Consider the following 20,808-nt stretch of genomic DNA (forward strand, 5'->3'; position numbering starts at 1 on the left):
TATTTGGACTCACACTGTTTTAAACAATATGCATCTGGTTTCCGGTCCAGGCATAGTACTGTGGCTGCCACTTTGAAAGTCATGGATGACATCAAAGAGGCCTTAGACAAAAAACTTACTTGTGCTGCTTTGTTTATAGACCTTAAAAAGGCTTTTGACACTGTGGACCATCTGTTACTCATTAACAATCTGCTGAGGGCTGGTATCGGAAGCAAAGCGACAAAGTGGTTCTATCTGTGTATCGTTTTCAGTTTGGTAAACATGGCAATGTCATGTCCGACCCAGTCTTTTTAACAAAGGGTGTCCCACAAGGATCAGTTCTAGGCCCGTTGCTTTTCTTAATTTATATTAACAACATAAGCGACTAGTCCTGCAAGTACCATCTGTATGCAGATGATACAATTATGTATTCCTGTGCCCCCACTGCAGAGATGCCATTTCAATTCTGCTGACAGATTTCAACACCTTGCAGCATGCCTTACTCGATCTGAAACTTCTTTTAAATTCAACAAAAACCAAATCCATGGTCTTCCTTCCTGGGTGAGCTAAGGCTCCAACCTCCTCCGTTAGTACTCCTGACGGTGTCGCCATTCAATTTGTAGACCATTATAAATATCGGGGTATTTGGTTAGACAATAACCTACATTTGTCATATTGACCACCTTTCAAAGAAGTTAAAATTTACACTGGGTTTCTTGTACAGGCTAAAGTCCTGTTTCTCTATGGTATCAAGAAAACGGTTAGTTGCTAGCCTATTTCTGCCTCAGCTTGACTTTGGTGATACTATTTATAGGTCCGCCTCCTCCTCCAGCTTATCCATCATTGCTCTTTATACAGCATGACTGGTTGGTCATCCCTTACATTGCGTAGGCTACAACACTGGTACATTTTAATTTATAAGATTATTTTAGGCAAATTCCATACATACCTAAATCAGAAGTTTTTATCTGTGCTTACCTGAGATCGCACAAATGGCTTCAGTTCAAGGTCCCCTCTTTTCGTACAGAGGATGGAAGAGCATGCTTGTCTTACAGTGGTCCTTGGTACTGGAACGAGCAGCAGGCTAAGCTCAAACTTGATTCTTTTATTTCATTAAATGATTTTAAAATAAGAATAGTGGATGTTCTCACAGTTAGCTGAAATTGTTTTAAATAACACTGATGTGTTCATTTCAATGCCATGTGTTTTGTTCTGTCATACTGTGTGTATTGTAATGCACTCGGAATTGTATATACCTACATACTTATGTATAGTACTGTATTGTATTGGTTTTGTGATTGTGATTTTGTTATGCTGCTATTTGACCCTGTCTTGGCTAGCTCTCATTTGTAAAAGAGGTTTTAATCTCAATGTGACTTCCTGGTCCAGGTTATATATAAGGCTCTTAAAGTTGAGTTTCAATGAATAATTACATGATTTGATTATTGCTCTGGTTGTTATAGCAAGTGATTAGATTGCTCGCTCCTTTTTTGCATTTTTTTCTCCTTATGTTGTCAGCATTCTTTCTTGTGTTTGGAACCCTTTTTTCTTGTAATTTCGCAGAACATAGAAATGTGTACATCTACATTGTCATTGTAAGCAGTTTAAATATCCTGTTACTTTAGGTTGGAAATGTTTCTGTAGATCTCCTTGAATTTTCCTTGGCTGGATCAGTAAGGTTTTAGATAGCATCATAAATTGTGTCTTTACCCAGAGTCCTCTCCTCCACTTTTGCTTTGTCTCATCCCTATTCCCACCTCCCCTCCCATCTTTAAAAGGAGAGGGAGAGAGTGGGTTGCCATCAAAAATAGAGTATTGGCTCTAGCACAACGAGGAACATGTCTATGACCAGAAGGCATTCGTATACACCACGGGTGAGTACTCTCCGTGATGGTGGTTCAAAAGTTAATATGTATCTTAGCATCTCAAACCATAGGAGACACAGTTACTATTGGGTTTTACGGTGGACTTTCTGGCAATGGGTGTTGGCATGCTCTGCACATGAAGTGAAAATGGAAAGTGACTTGAATTATTTCCATTTGAGTATGTGGGAGGATGCTCAGTTGCTGAGTCTGTTGCCAAAAGCTAAATCATACATTTCAATTCTATAGGACTACTATAACTATTACTGGATTTGTGCATACATGCAACTTTACTCTGGGGAAATACCGATAATGTCATAGAGTGCAAGATATCTGCTTCAGTTGTCAAGACAATATGGTGCTTCATCAGTTAGTTTTATCACGATTGTTCTAGGCAGTCAATTAAAAATAACATTAAATCTCCACAGAATGGTTTCTTCTACACATTTTCCTTCCTTCTGCAATCATAATGAGCTTTTTGTTCATATAACATGTGACTGAAACATTGCACATTGATTCTATCTGGAGTTAGCCAAAGGCTAACTGTGTATTTTGGTTGGTCTCAGCTTTCTTGTTTACCCTTGAGGGAGTCATCCCACATTGCAGAAACCACCTCCTCTCTTGTTTATACTTGAGGGCCTCATTCCATGTTTTGCAGAGCCTCTCTAAGTTGATTGAGACACTGTGAGGTCTGTTGCCTTGGACCAGGATAGGTCACGGAAACTTGGACCATGTGATAGGAAGTGACCTTTCCTGAGACTGTCCACTTGATCTATTTACTTTTGGTTGGTTGGAACCAGGCCGTCCTGTGCATAGTGGTTAAGGTAAATGACTGGGACAGGCAAGGTCGGTGGTTCTAATCCCGGTGTAGCCACAATAAGATCCACACAGCCGTTGGGCCCTTGAGCATGGCCCTTAACCCTGCATTGCTCCAGGGGAGGATTGTCTCCTGCTTAGTCTAATCAACTGTACGTCGCTCTGGATAACAGCGTCTGCCAAATGCCAATAATGTAATGTAATATACTATGTGATACACATACTATGTGTATCACATGCAATTAAGGTTTTCAGTACAGTATGTTGTCTGCTGTTTGATGACATACCACAAGTAATGATATCTATCATGGGACCTATTCGGAAGATTAAAACATTTTTGCGAAGCACACAGGTTGAAAATGTATGCAGATAATGTGGGCACATTTCTTTGGAACAAAGACTTTTTGTCTGTTATTTTTTTGTCCGTTTTGACAGAAAATCCACATCTCCTCCATGTTTTGCAGTCTAAATCTGGTTTCCAAGCCATACACATGGGTTTTGTGCTGTCTGAATGAGTTTGCTCGATTGCCGTTCAAGGCAAATGTTTCCAAAACTTCAGCAAGCTGACGGCACCGTAATTGAAACCCTTTGAAAAATCAATAGAGGGTTTTATTGTTTCTCTACTTTCATTGGGTGGTGTGTCTGTTATCAGGAACTTTGTCCATTTCGTTTTAAAAGTAGGAATGAAAATTGAAAGCCTTGGAGCATATTAATGGCATAGATTAAATGTCAACTGTTCTCCTCGTTGTCACTCTAGCAGGGGAAAGGAGATTAAATGACAGTCACCCTCCCCTGTAATCAAAATGTGCACACATTACGTCCATGTATTTAGACTGTAGCAACCATTGTCAGGCAGACCCTGCAGTGGAAGTACAGAGCTGCATTTGTCTTTGTCTGCATGTCTTTCACATCTCTTGGCAGCCCTGTCGGACGCACTGTCAGAGGCTGAATAGGAGCGAGACTCTGAGACTTTCTATCTCAGCAGTCAATATAATCATATACATAATTTGACAGCTCTAAATATATCACACAAAAGCCTTTTCCTGAGGCGTTCAAAGCAATAAAACCCACTAACCCAGTTGTTCATACCTTCCCCTGACAAATGGGGATGTTAATATTGTCTTCATAATGGCTTTGAGGTGTGTGCTGTGTAAATTGCAATTTTGTAGCTCATAATAGTATATTTCTGAGGTACTTTGACAGCATTAATCACATTGATCACTTGAATGGCTGATGGTGAATTGAGGAATATAATATTTCTCCTCATGGAATTTGCATTCTTCATGTAAAAGCTGACACATTTTTTAGGGGAATGTCATTAGTTTGACATTTTTCTGTTTTAACCATTATTGTGCATAAGTTCTGCAGAGTGCTATGTGTCTGCAGACTGTATTAATTATGACTGAAACAATTATTGTGTAAAATAGTATGCTACAACTACTGGGATGTCATACTACATTCATAGTATGTGAACACTGGACACAATGGTGGCAAGAGTGATGATCCAAGCAACCAGGAGGACAGTGTTCAAACCAAAGTAGCGAAAGAGTTAAACTATTTCAATGTAAGCATTACCTTTCACTATGCTTAGCAGAAAGCAGCTAAAATGAATGGCTATATGTACATTTTTAAATATTGTTTTCTGTTTCACATCAACTAGCTGCCATCAATGTGGACTGTGATGAAAGTGGCATGTTTCTATGATGGTGTATTATACCAGAAAACGTGAAAAGATTTTCTCCTATACTAAAGCCGGCTTATGTACACTGAATTATAGTATACATATACAGTATGTTGTACATTATATGTCATTTTGGATGCAGCTCTTGGCAGAGTAGGCATGGTAGTCTCTGTAGTGACTTAAATATTGTTTTTTATTATTATTTCCCCCCCTCACTTTTACCATGTTGTGAGCTGAGAATTATAAGGTTCTAACTGACATTTTTTTTAAAAATGATTTGTTGTCAAAAATGTGTTGGTTTATAGGGCACTAAATACATGTGCAACATTTTATACAAAAATACTGTTTAAAAGTATGAAGAAATGCTACATTCACAAGTCGTATCTGCTTGGATCCCATTCACTTTGGAATCTCTGAAGCTCAATATCTCAAAACTCTCAGAACACTAATTCTAATTCTCAGCTCACAATATGTAGTCATACAAAAAGGTGACAGGTACCAACTGTTTGGGATAGTGCAGGATCTGAACTGGTACCACATTTGTGTGGTTGTATTGGATGCCAAAAGGTATAGACCAGGGGTGTCAAACTGAATTCCCAGGGGGCCACAGTGTCTGCAGGTTTTTGGGGTTTCCTTCCAATCAGCTGTCAATGAAGGCCTTAAGAACAATGTGTGTGGATTCTTTACCCAATCAATGGTTTGAATGAATCACAGGTGCCAAGAACAACCCGAAAACCAGCAGACACTGCGGCCCTCCAGGACTGGAGTTTGACACTTGTGGTATAGACCATGTGTGGTCATACCAGGCATGTGCAGGGATTAGATTTTTGTGATTTTCCAGAAAGCGAACTGATGTTTATTACCTCATACTGTTTTTTCATACCCTTTTTCTCCTCTAGCCCTCCAACATGGTCCTCCGCAGGATGAGTTTGGACATTACCCCCAAGTCCATCAAGGTGGGCTCCCAAGTGGAGGTCATCGGTAAAGGTCAACGGGGCTCTGTGGCCTACATAGGCACCACAGTCTTTGCCACCGGCAAGTGGGTGGGTGTCATCCTGGATGAGCCCAAGGGCAAGAACGATGGCACCGTTCAGGGAAAACGCTACTTCACCTGTGAGGAGAACCATGGTATCTTTCTGCGGCAGTCCCAGGTTAGTTGTCCATCAAGTTTTCACATGAATTGAAGACTAATACTGGGGCAATAATGCAATCACTGCAAAGGTCAAATATCCTAGTCTGACATGAAGTATGTGCTTCTTTGGAAACAAGGATTAACTGAGGCAGCCATTTACAATGTCCCATTCGCTTCCAAAGTCTTCCAAAGGTGTATTTCCAAAGTTTCAAGAAACCTCAAAGAAATTAAATCATGTATGATGTTCAGATCTGTTGACGAGTGTGCAAACTCCTTGACAATTACCTTGTCTGATCCAACACAAACAAAATTTAAACTGTCACCTCAGTATGATTCTCTTTATGTTATGGTATTCCTCTGACAAGGGTCTGATGGTGTTTTTTTCTGTTCAGATCCAGCTCACTAATGATGGAGCAGAGTCCACTTCACTCGATCTTCACCCCAAACAAGGTAAATGTCCAAATGAGCAGGGCTCTGTATCCTGCATTAGATTAGAGCCGGCCGATCAACTGCAACAATAACTAATTAAAGGTCCCATATTGTGGAAAACAACATTTCCCTTGCTATGTGGATTATAAAGGAGTTGAAGGTACTATAAGAACACTGAAAGTATTAAAACCAAATAAATCCGCACAATCCATATGAAGTAAAGGTGCATTTAAACAAGCCGTTTGGACTTCTGTGAATTTGTGACATCACAAAGATGTGCTCGGCTCAGACTGCATTTAGTTAATTGCAGCACTAGCTAGCCAGAAGAGGGGTTAATTGATATTAATGAGCCTTAAAAACACAGTCACTAAAACAGCCTGTTCTTGGTAATGCTCATGAGAGGTGCTGGAGAATGGACATGGACACTGGATAGAGAGTAAAACTGGATAGAGATTGTTTTTGTTACTTGACTTTTGTTACTCAATGGGAAATCTATGGGTTATCTCAAATCAACATGAGTGGAGATTTAATTTTATTTTTCCCTAAGAGGCATTTCATGTGGCCTCCGAAGTTTGGATGTTGACTTCCACATCAGGTATGATTGAGGGGGCTAGGAGGGTGATGAGGGAAAGCCGATAAGCTAGTCTGCTGCACATTTCTGATGTGGTCACCAACCTTATGACTCCAAAATTTCCTTTTGCCATTGTTTGTCTTTCTGTCTGTGTCAGTAATAGCAACGGCATTTATCTAGGGCATGGTCCTTCTGGCTGTTTTCATTTTGTTTCACATGCGGAAGCGAGTCCATGGTCATGAGTTCAGAATTATTTCTGTCTGAAAGCATCAACTGTTTAAGCCAAACTTCGACTTGCTGCTTGTTCCCAGTTCTCATCCTGTGGTTTTCACTCAGGGGCATTGTTTTATTCATCCCGAACATCAGCTGATGTTTGTGTTTTCACTGCTCAACCTTCTCAGCAGACAGGGGTTTCATTGCTAGTGCCACAGCTGCCCAGTCTCTATTTTCAAGCCTTCCCAACTTTCTTATTTCTCAAATGAACAAAGTTTGAAAAGTTTAAAATGGAAAAGATCTCATTATCCAGACTCCATTATCTATTTGCCCCAGTCTGCAACCCCTCAGTAGAAGTGCCTTCATACAACGTGTCTCCTGAATTGATTTAGACAGACAAAAAATTTACTTGACAGTCCCTAAGAACCCACACCCTGTGCCTGACAGAAGAGGATGGGCTTCCTCCCAAGGATTCTTTCTGTATTTCTTCCTGTAAAAGAGTTTTTCCTTGCCATTGTCACCTTTGGCTAGCTTTTGTAAGCACTTTGTGAATGATAAATGTTCTGCATTTGTATAGCGCCTTTACCCAAAGCGCTGTACTATTGATGCTTCTCATTCACACACACACTCACACACCAATGGTGATTGGCTGCCATGCAAGGCACCAACCAGCTCATTAGGAGAGATTGGGACTCAGGTGTCTTGCTCAGGGACACTTCGACACACTCAGGGCGGGATCGAACCGGCAACCCTCAGACTGTTCTTACCTCCTGAGCCAATGCCGCCCCAGACCTTTTGTGCCAAGAATTTTGTAGACTGAATTGTATTTTTATTTGATCCTCTTGAACACAGCTGTGTTTTGGCACTTATAATTTGTTTTTTCTTCTGCTTTCTGTGTTGCTTTTAGAGAACCTGGAGTCCCCAAAATCAAACAAGATGGTGAGTATGGTCTAAAGTGAACCCATGTATACTTGCATGTACATTGGAAGTTCCACACAATGTGCATCATACCTGGAAATGTTCAGTAATGTTTATGAAAGCTGCAGTAGTAGTGTTTTTTCAACGATAAATATATATCCTTATCTTTACAACAAATTATGATGTGACAAAGCCAGCTCTGAAGAAGGTAAGAAATAATTGAGCAAGTATTCACTGGGATTTTTGTCACATTGGCCACTATTGTGCTTTGTCTAAAAATATTGCCTTCTGTCAATCCAAACCATTTTGATGTGTTTCTTCTTTCTCACCTTGTGGAATTTGGGTTTAGTGTCACAGCTTCATATCGGTGGCCTGCTATATTCCTCTGTTGGGATTTCACCATTAATATGTATCACTTGTGTCTGTCCAGAGCTTTGCTTGCTGCTACTGCACTGCTCTTTTTCCCAAATAAGACGCCCTCCGAGTCATTTCAATGGTCTTTTCAAGGTTTACGTAAAACTTCAAAGGGGATTGAAAACAGCATCTTAATGACACGGTTTGCTAAGTGCCCTTAGTATTGCAGCTTGTAGTTACTTCATATCTGCTTATTACTGAAGCTTACAGTATATCTGCTGAAGTGCTGGCTCATGGGATGTGTACATGCTGAAAGAAGCTTTGTGTGTTAAAGTGTGTTTGGCTGGATCTATAGAAAATAAAACACAGGTAAAGAGTTTGGGTGAGTTTGGTGTGCATTCCTTTGCATCAGACAAAAACATGGGAATAGTTCTCTAACTTTAAAGTTTATTGTGCTATCTACACAAGTATCTGTGTGTGTAGATAAAAAAAAAAACAGGACTAGGACCTTGCACAGTAAAATGGTGTGTTAATTGTAGGGGTCCTCGTACGGGACTCCAAATTATGTAGGGTCCTCGCACTGGCCGCCAAATAACGCAGGGATTTTACTCTCTACCGGGGCGCCAGTTAAACGTTGTGTAGCAGTATAACTGCAAAAAGTAATCAGTCTCATAAAATTACTATTATCAGAAATATCTAACCACAAATTTAGTATTTTAATTAATAATTAAAATAACCAATATTAATGATTAAACATACCAATAACCTGAAGGTTGGAAGTTCTTCGAAAGACTGCTTTAACTCGGCTCTCATGTCTATGTGATTCCAAAACGGACACCGGGGTTTAATAAAATATATTTATTAAACAAACGTAAAACACAGAACAGATAAACTAACGGGAAGTTAGTAAGGAAATTTAGTTGGGTATGTGTGTGTGCGTGTGTGTCGCTTGAACAAAGGAAAGGTAAAAGTGGGAGTAGCTAGCTTGGGTAAGCTAGAGTTCTGGGTGAGTTAGTTATTGTTAGCTGTGAGAAGACTACTTGCGTAGTTTACTCTATATATGCGCAAAAGACGGCGAATCAATTCACGTGCATATATAGCTAACAAAATACATTCCAATGATAAGACGGCAAATATGGAAACACAGATTCACAAAAACAGTTAAGACTAAACTAAACACTGGCTATGCCTGAATGTTTGTTCTCTTACTGAGTCCATACGCATTGGATCCAAAAGACGTGCTGTCCTTGTAGGAGCCGCGATGGTGCTGTGAATGTGTGTTCTGGAGAGATGTTGTTGTGCTGTTGTTCGTTGGTTAGCTTTGCAGGAGTAAACTGATGTAGCGTTCCGCGTACACCAGTTTCCACTCGCTATAGGCCAAGAAGTTACCGCAAGGTAACTGGGTGTGTCCGTAGGCCTGGTAGTGCGCTGTGCAGCATTCAGCCTCTGTCCGAGTCTCGGAGCAGATGAGCTGAAGCGAATGGCCAAAAAGGGTGCGTCGAAGAAGAGAAGCAGAAGAAGCAGAAAAAGCAGAAGAGAGATCCCAAGAACGTGTCTTGCTCTTATACGGGACCGTTTATTGCTCCCGCCATTACGGGATTGGCTGAACCAAGTTAGACGTCATTCGTGGTGGACGTCGCGGAATTTTCCTGTGGGAATGTGGAAGTTGTAGTCCCTACATAATTCAACTCTGATGTAGCGCATGAGTCCAGCTGGGAAGAGTTGATTCTCTGTAAGAGTTGATTTAACACTGAACATTGTCAAGATACAAGCATGATCACTCCTTAGAATGCCCAGAGATACGGAGTTGAACAACTATTGAGGATGGGCCTATTTGCCTGGTGTGGTCAGCATGTGATCCCTCAGTGAGAGGTGAGCCTGTTGGGACCTGACTCTACATCTCTGTCTGCATATTCAAATGTCTGCATATGGTCTGTACATACACTCAGTGAGCACTTTATTAGGTATTTATTAGACTTGTTTTTTTAGACTTATTAAGTCTCATGCTGTAGCTCATCCACTTAGAGGTTTGACACGTTGTGTGTTCAGAGATGCTCTTCTGCATACCACTGTTCGACCAGTCTGGCCCTTCTCATTAACAACGCCTTTTTGCCTGCAGTACTGCTGTTCACAGGAGTTTTTTTTTGTTTTTCTCACCATTCTCTGCAAACACTAGAGACTGAGACGGGCCGACATGGCTCAGGCAGTAAGAGTAGTCGTCTGGCAGTCGGAGGGTTGCCGGTTCAATCCCCCGCCAGGGCTGTGTCGAAGTGTCCCTGAGCAAGACACCCTCGAATGCTCCTGACGAGCTGGTCGCTGCCTTGCATGGCAGCCAATCGCCGTCGGTGTGTGAGTGTGTGTATGAATGGGTGAATGAGAAGCATCAATTGTACAGTGCTTTGGATAAAGGCGCTATATAAATGCTAACCATTTACCATGTTGCGCATGAAAATCCCAGGAGATCAGCAGTTTCTGAGATACTCAAACCAACCTGTCTGGCACCAACAATCATTCTGCGGTCAAGTCACTTAGATCACATTTTTCCCCCATTCTGACATTTGGTCTGAAACACAGCTGAACCTCTTGACCATGTCTGCATGATTGTATGCATTTAGTTGCTGCCACATGATTGGCTGATTAAATATTTGCATTAACAAGCTCATGTACAGGTCTACCTAATGAAGTACTCAGTGAGTGTATGTCCATCTATCCGTGCTACATTTCTATCCCATGCGTTTGGTTGAAATTGTCCGCAATGAGTTAGCCAATGCTCACAATGTGGAGAGGGAAGGTTTGCAGCCCACTTTAGCCCCCTAAAATTGTTGCTGCAAACTAGATTCCTCATTTTCATATTTAGTGTAACATGACATGCAGAACATTATGAATTATCAGTGGAGAGGACTGAACACTGATAGAAAATAAGGTAGAAAATCAGCAAACGGTCTTTCAGGTGTAAATCTAGAGAATATGTAGTGTTGTGTCTATGCAGTCTTTCTCCCGTCATACATGACAGTGGAACAGTCCTGGTCATCTTACCCTAGCGCTCTGCCATCCTTAATAGTGCTATGTCTGTATAACTCTGGTACCTGATCACTTAAGAGTGTGGTCTATTCACAGTTCGTAGGGTCATGGGTCGGGGTTTAAGTACAGCCGGTGTGGCTTTATGGGGTCAAGTATGGAGTGGAGTCTCATTGGGCATAGGAGTTCAGCTCATAGCTATTTTCCATGAATGTCTTGGTTTTTTTTCTTCTTAGATTTAAGTTTAATTGTTTCAAAAAATATATATCACACTTAAGAAGCAATCAGGAAAATATCGATGTGCCCTTTGAGTGTGTATGTATTGTATACGTCATTGTGACTTTATTGCGTTTTGTTTCCTCAATAATTTTGCTATGTACTGTATGTGGTTGTTGCTGAAAGGTGAATGACACTGCATATTTTAAAATATGTCAAATAAAATCAATCAATCAAAATGCCTTTGAAAAGGGCCACCTTTTCTTTTTATGACCTTCTCCAAAAGAGCCATTTTTTTTTTCTTCTTTCAATTTGTTCACTTCAAATACAGAGCTGAAGACAAGTGAAGGTGGATAACCATTTATAATCTTGTCATTTCAGTCAGCACTCCTAAGCCCATGATGGCGCTATTGAAGAAAACCGATTAAATGCATGTTAACTTTTTCTCTCCTGTGGTCGCATCTGTTCTCTCTCCTTTGCTCCCTCTTCACTTCCCTCTCTACCCCCAAGCCCTCTCGGGCTCCTGGCTCTGCCGCCTTCCAAACCAGCAACTCGCGCCCCCTATCCATAGGAGAGACGAGTGAGCAGAGCACACCTGTGGAGACCCCGCTGACAGCGCCCGCCGTCCCCTCTCCCAGCAGAACAATGGTTTCACCCTCAACTCCTTCCCTTGCCAAGGCCAGTAAGGTCAGATGTGTTCACTTTGTGCAGTGCCCCAGTTTGAAATTATGTTTTGTTCATACAGTGTCGTGAAAGTTATCAAACATCCATGATACCTCTGTGAAAAAGTAATTGCCCCCTTAAATTGAATAACTTTTTTCACGAAATAATTGCAACCACAATTATTCCTATAATTTGATATCAGTCTTTCACATCACTGTGTAGGAATTTTAACCCACTCTTCTCTCAATAAAGACAAATTGGTAGGTTTTTGAGCATGAACTGCTATTTTCAGGTCAGGACTTTGATTAGACCACTCCAAAACTTTAATTTTGATTATTTTCAGTCAATTAGATGTGGACTTGCTTTGCTTTGTATTTTGTATTTTTGTCTTGTTGCATAACCTAGTTAAGCTTCAGCTTCAGATCATGGACCGATAACCAGACAATTTCTGGTGCAAAGTAGAATTCATGGTTCCTTCAATAATTAAAAGTTGTCCAGGTCCTGAGGCAGCAAAGCATCCACACAGCATCACACTAACATCAATATGTTTGACTTTTGGTCTGATGTTCTTACTGTGAAATGCTGTATTTGCTTTACACCAGACATAATGGGACCCATATTGGTCAAATGGTCAAAATGTTTCACTTTTGACCAATCTGTCATGAACACTGATATAGCTGAGGCTAGAGAGGCCTGCAGGTCTTTGGATGTTCATCTGGGATCATGTGTGACTTCCTGGATTAGCTGTCACTGTACCCTTGGAGGAAGTTTGGCAGGCCAGCCACTCTTTTTCCCTCATCTCTTCTGGAGTTTCCTTTGACCGCGGCGTTCATATACCGACCCTATGAATTAATGCAGTTCGGCAAAGAAAAGTTGGCTAAAATAGCAATTACTTTTTCACAGGTGTGAGTTTGGGGTTTGATACATTTTTTCATTAACCCTATCCACTTTGCCCCCTTGTGGTTGAGTCGTCCAGGTCTCAAATTACTGTTAGGTTCATATTTATATCATATAAAAAGCCATGATCAAAACAAACCACAAAACCGTGATGCCAGATTGTTAAAAACATGTTCCGCTAGCGAGAGCAGCAGTTTAGATTCTCCTCAGCCTCTTATTTGCAAAGCAGGGCAAAGCTGAGCAGACTCCAACAATCCTTGATACCATTTCTCTATGTCAAAATATCAGTGCGTAATTACAGGATTTGCTATAGATAAACCTGTAATAGTACTGGCTAATGGATAAAGCTCCATGTTAAATGTGATGCAGGTTGTTCAGAAAGCATTAGGGCGAGTAATCCTATTTGGACAGCTTTCTGGACACTTCAGGCATGCTTTATAAAAATATACTCTCATATAAGTATGTTAATACATTTTGTCTCAAAAATATGTTTTCATAAAATATAAGCTTTCCTGATCATTCATATGTCTGGACAAAAATATATGTAGACGTTTTGTATTTGGAGAGATTGTGTCAGGTTTGGGAAAATGCATGTGAAATTTTAATGCTGGTCGATATCTGTAACATATTTTTTAGTGGAGCAGGGTCAGAGGACCAACCGCAACCTAGACAGGGTTCTACAAGTTACCCACCAGACGTGGGATAACCATTAATATTTTCTAGGGATATCCCTGGAAAATAAGAAAGGGAATGCATAACTCCCTAGCAGTCAGCCAACCAATAAGAATGACCTGTACAAAACAGTTGTCGGTCTAATCTGACTCGAGCAAGTAATTGTAAGTGGCAGGGAAACTTGATAGAAAACCCAATAGTTAATGAAATGGCGATAGTAAAATGAGGCGAGGAGATGTGGGTATGCAAACAGAGAACTACGCAGTTACAGCATAGCTTACCTAGGACTGAAAGCGACAAAGTGAAAACTAAAATAGCAAGACATCCCGTCTCTAGTTCAACTGGCGAAGCAGCATTACTGATACTACAACTAGAATATACGAAAAAACATTCAAACTCTAATTCTACTGACGAAGCAGGAATTCTTAAACAGAGGAAGTTTGCACTAACGGAAACGGGGGCCTCAGTCACGGAACCCAGGGAGTTCGCAAAGCTCTCCTCTGAGAGGGGCGATACTCCTACGACCTTGTACACCACTTGACTGATTTTTGAGGAAAATCAGCAACCACAGAGATTCAACTGATGAGGAAGTTTTCTGCCAGACAAAAACATCGGATTAAGAGAGCAGCTGCTAAAATGCCATTACAAAGCAGCAAACAGGTATTTGAAGCTGCTGGTGCCTCTGGAGTCCCGCGAACATCAAGGTGTAGGATCCTCCAGAGGCTTGCAGTTATGCATAAACCTTCTATTCGGCCACCCCTAACCAATGCTCACAAGCAGAAACGGCTGCAGTGGGCCTAGAAATACATGCAGACTAATTTTCAAACAGTCTTGTTCACTGATGAGTGCCGTGCAACCCTGGACTGTCCAGATGGATGGAGTAGTGGATGGTTGGTGGACGGCCACCATGTCCCAACAAGGCTGCAACGTCAGCAAGGAGGTGGCGGAGTCATGTTTTGGGCCGGAATCATGGGGAGAGAGCTGGTCGGCCCCTTTAGGGTCCCTGAAGGTGTGAAAATGACCTCTGAAAAGTATGTGGAGTTTCTGACTGACCACTTTCTTCCATGGTACAAAAAGAAGAACCGTACTTTCCGTAACAAAATCATCTTCATGCATGACAATGCACCATCTCATGCTGCAAGGAATACCTCTGCATCATTGGCTGCTATGGGCATAAAAGGAGAGAAACTCATGGTGTGGCCCCCATCCTCCCCTGACCTCAACCCTATTGAGAACCTTTGGAGCATCCTCAAGCAAAAGATCTATGAGGGTGGGAGGCAGTTCACATCCAAACAGCAGCTCTGGGAGGCTATTCTGACATCCTGCAAAGAAATTCAAGCAGAAACTCTCCAAAAACTCACAAATTCAATGGATGCAAGAATTTTGAAGCTGCTATCAAATAAGGGGTCCTATGTTAAAATGTAACTTGACCTGTTAAGATGTTTTTGATTGAAATAGCTTTTGATTTCAGTAAATATGACCTCCTAATGCTACAAATTCAACAAATGACCATTTTCAGTTCTTTACAACCTATAAAATGTTTTGAAACTCTGTTGTGCATAATAATTTGGAACAGTGCATTTTAAGTTTTTTATTTTTGAAAAAAATACTGTTATCATTGGGAGGTTTGTTCAATAACATTCGAATTATACCCTAACAGTTGATGACTTGAAAATTATACTGACTGTCATTTGCATCGACTATTTAGGAAAATCTGAGAAAAATATAATTAGCATAATAATTTGGAACACAGTGTAAATACACATTCTGCTCCAAGGGTTGTCAAACCCTGGGTTATTGGAGGTTTGCAAAGCTCTCCACAGAGAGGAGCGATCCCTCCAACACTCATGCCAAATGCCATTAATGTAATGTAATGTAATGAGTCTGAGCCCGGCTTTAGGAAAATTCAGAGGAATCCCGTCTTCCAACTGTCGTGGCTGCTATTTGTGCACAAAATCAAATGTGAAAATGAAGGTGAGACGGACTCTCCTCATCACCCTAAAATGATGAAGGGTTGCTGCGTGTTCAGCTCCCATACCCTTCACCACAACAGGCAAATTAGTCTAGTCCGTCCACACCTCACATTAATGCATAAACAAAAATAAACAACTGCAAAGTGCAATGAGAAATGTGAAGTAAGAAACAAGCCCCAGGTCTCGGAATGTCTGGGCTTATATAGCTCAGATACACCTGTTCACGATTATCCACTCTTCGTGCAATCAGTGATTCCCGACTACACAAGGGAGACATGAATGTGACAAGAGCGCCCTGTTGTGGCCCCAATAGGTAATGCCCAACAAAGGCAGGTGAACATAACACAAGTTGTCATCAAATATAAAGTAGTTCTAGGTTGATTCTTGATGTAGAAATTGAGATATTCAGTGCTATAAAAACAAAAGGCGTTTTGTATTGTATTTTTTATTTTAGTGTACCTTTTGTGTACACTGTATGTACATACTCTCACAGAAATGAGTTCTGTCTGATCTTTCTGAATGCCTCTTCTTTAATTTAAGCCTTTGACCATGTGTGGACCATGTGTGTGTAGTAAATCGTTTTTGAGATGTTTTACTTCCTATAGGACTAGTACAAGATAGGTGAAAATTGCCGTCTTGGGCGCAAAGTTGAAAGGGTTAAAGAAATGAAACAGTAATTTAAAAAATGTGTTTTGTTTCTAATCAGGTTCTCAAATACTACATTTTCTCGAAAGAATGAAACCATTCTTTTTGAAAAGAATTGAGGAAATCAGGACTGATTTCACATCACTGTATTTAGATTAAGATGGTGCTTTGCCTATTATAGTTCCAGCTTTAATGGCGGAATAGAATAGAACGGAATATCATTATTTTTCTCAGGAGTAACTGACTGGAGGGGTAACTGACAAGCCATTTCTATCATGAACAGTTTACACAACCCCACAGATTTCAAGATCTCAGATCTACAAGCCATGTGCAATACCTTAATTTATGTTACCATATTCAGGAATACTAGAATACAAGAATGTACTCTATATTGTGTTTTATATTAACCTCTTTTATATTTATGTAAGGCACTGATGTGTGTATGCCCACTTGATCAATAAATCCTGGTTCTGATTCTTGTTCTGCAGGAGGAGAGTCTACGGGCCCAGGTACAGGACCTGCAGGAGAAACTGGAGACCCTGCACATGAAGCGTGTGGAGGACAAGGCCCAGCTGAAGGAGCTAGAGAAACAGCGTCTTCTGGTGGAGCAGCTGCAGGAGTGGAAGTGCAAGATGCAAGAGCAGCAGGCAGACCTGCAGAGACAGCTGAAGGAGGCCAAGAAGGTACCACTTCTGCTGATCCAGGATCAGCTTAACCCAACTCCCACAAGTTTGATCCATGAGTAGAATATTGTGTATCCACAATAAGGTCTGCACAGCTGCTGGGCCCTCAAACCAGGCCCGTAATCCCACATTGCTCCCCGGGCACTGCACTGTGGCTGCCCACTGCTCTGACATAACTAGGATGGGTCAAATGCAGGACAAATTGCCCCACAAGGTTCAATAAAGTATTTCTTCTTCTTCTTAAATTAATCTTGGGTCAGTTGTAATTAGCCCTAATCCAATCCCCTGCCAAGTTTTGTTGAAAAGATTTAGGTTTGATTGTACTCAACTCTAATTGCAACTTCATTCAGTTTGTGACTAAAAGCTGAAACCGTTCTAGAGTTGGCAACTTGGCACCCAAGAACATTTTCAAGGATACAGTGGCTTCAGAAAGTATTCAGACCCCTTCACGTTTTGCAATTTATTGTGTTGTGGATAAATCTGGAGGGAGGTCTGAAAAAGTGTGTTTTCAGACTTTGTTGAAATATGGTGAGGGATTCTGCTGTTATGACAGTGGGACAGTGGGGAGGTCATCCACGCAGAGATATCAGCCAAGCAGGCAGAGATCTGTGTAGTGACCTGCGTATCAGGAGTGAAGGAAAGAAAGAGTTCAGTGTCATAGGCACAAGAGTGGTATGACATAAGAGGTATGACATAGGGCATAAGTCTTCATTTCATTTTATTGCCATTTTTGTCCATCAATCTATACTCAATAACCCATAATCAGAAAAGGAAATGTTCTTATATATTTAAAAAAATTATTACTAATCGAAAACTATATTTTGCAAATGTATTAAAAATCTAAAATCTCTCATTTATGTAAAGTAAGTATTCAGACCCTTAATTCAGTACTCTGCAAGTCTCTACAGGCTTTGCACTAGGGATGTAATGCCATGCCATTATCTGTATCTGTATCTATTTCTTGTGACACAAACTTATCTATATCTGTATTCGGATTAGGAACTGGAAGTAGTTGTGATGTGATTGGAAGAGACTGAAAATGCGTTGGCTTTCTGATTTTAATGGTTTATCATTGCCATGCACACGTTCCAAATTAATAGCTAAATCCAGTATTCTAATCTATTCATCATTTGATTAGAAAATATAACTTATATATACAAATTGCAGTCGCAATGAACTAATACTACTAATAATAACAATAATGTATAGACCACCACAGGAATATATCTAAATAGCACTTCCAAATTCAAAGATTCTAAGATCTATCACCAGCAGTGGAGTTTTTTTAATCAAACAGTTAATTTCCAAACAGACAAAATAAAGTCTGCCCCTTCTGTTCTGTTTCAGAACATATCTTGAGCTGGTTAAACCATGTTGAGTATAGAGCTGGGCTAACTGGTCAACCAGCTACCAGCTGTTTCAAAACCTAGCTTGACCCTTTTTTCAGCAGGGTATGTTTACTTTGTTAGGACACACAGTAGTTTTGCATAGAAAAATATATGATTTTGACAATCCAATGAAAATAAACTGTTAATCTGACTAGGACTACCACAGTGCTTGGACTTCTGCCCAAAGAGAATATTTACCAGAGAATATTTTTCCTCATGCTCTGAGTCAAAGAAGGCTGTCATATGCCTTTTACCCAAAAAAGCCATCAATCAGCCAAAAAGGCCTGATTGATGGAGTGCTGCTGAGATGGTCGCCCTTCTGGCAGGTTCTGCCATCTCTACATCTCGACTTCCGAAGCTCTGTTTGAGTGACCATTTGTTTCTTGGTAATCTCCCTGACCAAGGCCCTTGTTGTCTGGTTACTGAGTTACACTCCAATCTTCAGAAATTGTTTGATCTATGCCTCACTACAATTTTATCGTGGAGGTCTACAGAGAGAGGTCGTGGAGAGTTCCTTGGACTTCATGGCTTGGTTTTGTCCTGACATGCAGTGTAAATGGTTGGGCCTTTTATACACAGGTGTGGGCCTTTCTAAACTATGTCCGATCAATTCAATTTTCCACAGGTGGACTCCAATCAAGTTCTAGACACGTCTCAAGGATAAAGCAAACAGGATACACCTGACCACAATTAGGAGTGCCGCAGTAAAGGGTCTGAATACTTATGTAAATGAGAGATTTCAGTTATTTTAATACATTTGTAAAAAATGTGAAAAACTTTTCACTTTGTCATAATGGGTTATTGAGAGTAGACTTATGGGCAAGAATGGCAATTGTATCCATTTACAATTAAATCTACATCACAATAAAGCATGCAATACTTTCTGAAGCCACTGTAATGTAGAGTCCAGTAGAACACTGCAAGAACACAGGTAGTGTGAAAATTCATTAATTCATTCATTCATTATCCTAACCCGCTTATCCTGAACAGGGTCGCAGGGGGGCTGGAGCCTATCCCAGCATACATTGGGCGAAAGGCAGGAATTACAACCTGGACAGGTTGCCAGTCCATCGCAGGGCACACACACCATTCACTCACACACTCATACCTATGGGCAATTTAGACTCTCCTATCAGCCTAACCTGCATGTCTTTGGACTGTTGGAGGAAACCAGAGTACCTGGAGGAAACCCACGCAGACACGGGGAGAACATGCAAACTCCGCACAGAGAGGCCCCGGCCAACGGGGATTCGAACCCAGGACCTCCTTGCTGTGAAGCAGCAGTGCTACCCACTGCACCATCCGTGCCGCCTAGTGTGAAAATTGAATCATTAAAACAAATGTTATTTTCTAGTGATGTTGATCACCTGGAAAATCACTTGCCTCATTATTTCTTGACACCAGTAAATTGGCATCAATCTAACACAGTTCTTGGTGACGTCATGAACATGAGTATTTCTTGTTAGAACATTCAAAGTATTGTAGCCGTGCTGTAGTACTAATAACATGTACCGAACACAATTCCTGAGTAGTGAGGAATGTGATGGATTCACTGTGCTGTCTTTTGGCATTTCCAGAGCATATAATCACCAAACTTCTGCAGGAGACCAAGGAAGCCCTGGAGGCAAAGGAACAGTACGTGGAGGAGATAGCGGACACAACAGACGCTGTTGAGATGGCCACGCTGGATAAGGAGATGGCGGAGGAGCGAGCGGATTCGCTGCAGCAGGAGGTCCACTCGCTCAAGGAGACAGTGGAGGAATTGACCATGGACTTGGAGATCCTCAAGCATGAGATCGAGGAGAAAGGTGAAGGACATCCTGCTGAAAAAAACAGCTCATGCTGGGTTTTGAAACAGCTGGTAGCTGGGTGACCAGTTGAGATTAGCTCCATACTCAACATAGTTTGACCAGTTCAAGCTATGTTTTGAAACAACTGGTGGCAGGTAATTTCAAGCTGGTCACAGTTTACACCAGGGCATGTCCCGCTGTGAACATGACATGCTCATGAAATCAAAGCAATTTGTTTTGCAGTACGCCTGTTTATCAGAGTTTCCTGTTTAACATACAAAATGAACAAATTGATTGTTTTTGTGGTAAATCTGTTAAATCTGAAACAGTTGATGGTCATTTGTCCCAGTACTTATGCTGAGTTGGAATAGGTGGACCTGACTCATTGATTAGCATCAATGTGATATACTTCAAAATATGAACAAACAAGACTTATGAAATTACATTCTGAAATTTGCCTCATAGTCATTGTTTGTTTGACTTGACCGCAAGTTTGATTCATGCAGAGGAAAAACAACTTATTAGCTGCAACTGTCCAAAGCATTTTGATTTAACTGTCCCTAACTGTTCCAATTTATATACTATGTTTATTGTATTATTTAATACATAAATCTTGGTCTCATCTGACCATAGCACTAATTCCAATGAGGTTTGGCAAACTCAAGATGCTTGGCTTTGTTTACTGTGCTCAGTAAGGGCTGTCTTCGTGCCACTCTTCCAAAGAGTTTGTTAGTTTGGGGGTGATAATATCGGTTGGTTTCATGCGATAATATGCACTATATTTGCAAGCATATCTGCATTGCAAATTTCACTTTGTTTGATTATTTACAATAATTGTTCAGGGTGCCAATAATTTTGGCACCTGTGGTTTTCAGAAGAAAATAGATTTCTAAATAAGAAACTTTGAA

At 40.8% G+C, this 20,808-nt stretch overlaps 1 protein-coding gene across 2 annotated transcripts in view; it reads left to right on the plus strand.

Moving 5' to 3' along the window:
- Positions 1-20,808, plus strand: part of LOC133134695 (dynactin subunit 1-like) — a 68,068-nt gene that overhangs the window by 5,781 nt on the left and 41,479 nt on the right. Inside the window, exons 1-7 of one of the 2 annotated variants that reach the window (XM_061250987.1) lie at positions 1,726-1,853; positions 5,238-5,489; positions 5,863-5,920; positions 7,591-7,622; positions 11,700-11,876; positions 16,528-16,722; positions 19,714-19,918. In XM_061250987.1, the coding sequence (XP_061106971.1) occupies positions 1,818-1,853; positions 5,238-5,489; positions 5,863-5,920; positions 7,591-7,622; positions 11,700-11,876; positions 16,528-16,722; positions 19,714-19,918 (955 nt within the window). In that variant the 5' untranslated portion in view covers positions 1,726-1,817. Of the gene's footprint in view, positions 1-1,725; positions 1,854-5,237; positions 5,490-5,862; positions 5,921-7,590; positions 7,623-11,699; positions 11,877-16,527; positions 16,723-19,713; positions 19,919-20,808 lie in introns of those variants that run through there. The other variant, XM_061250988.1, reaches the window with a different exon arrangement.

This window comes from Conger conger, chromosome 8, assembly GCF_963514075.1.
Source record: "Conger conger chromosome 8, fConCon1.1, whole genome shotgun sequence".
Taxonomy (NCBI): Eukaryota; Metazoa; Chordata; class Actinopteri; order Anguilliformes; family Congridae; genus Conger; species Conger conger.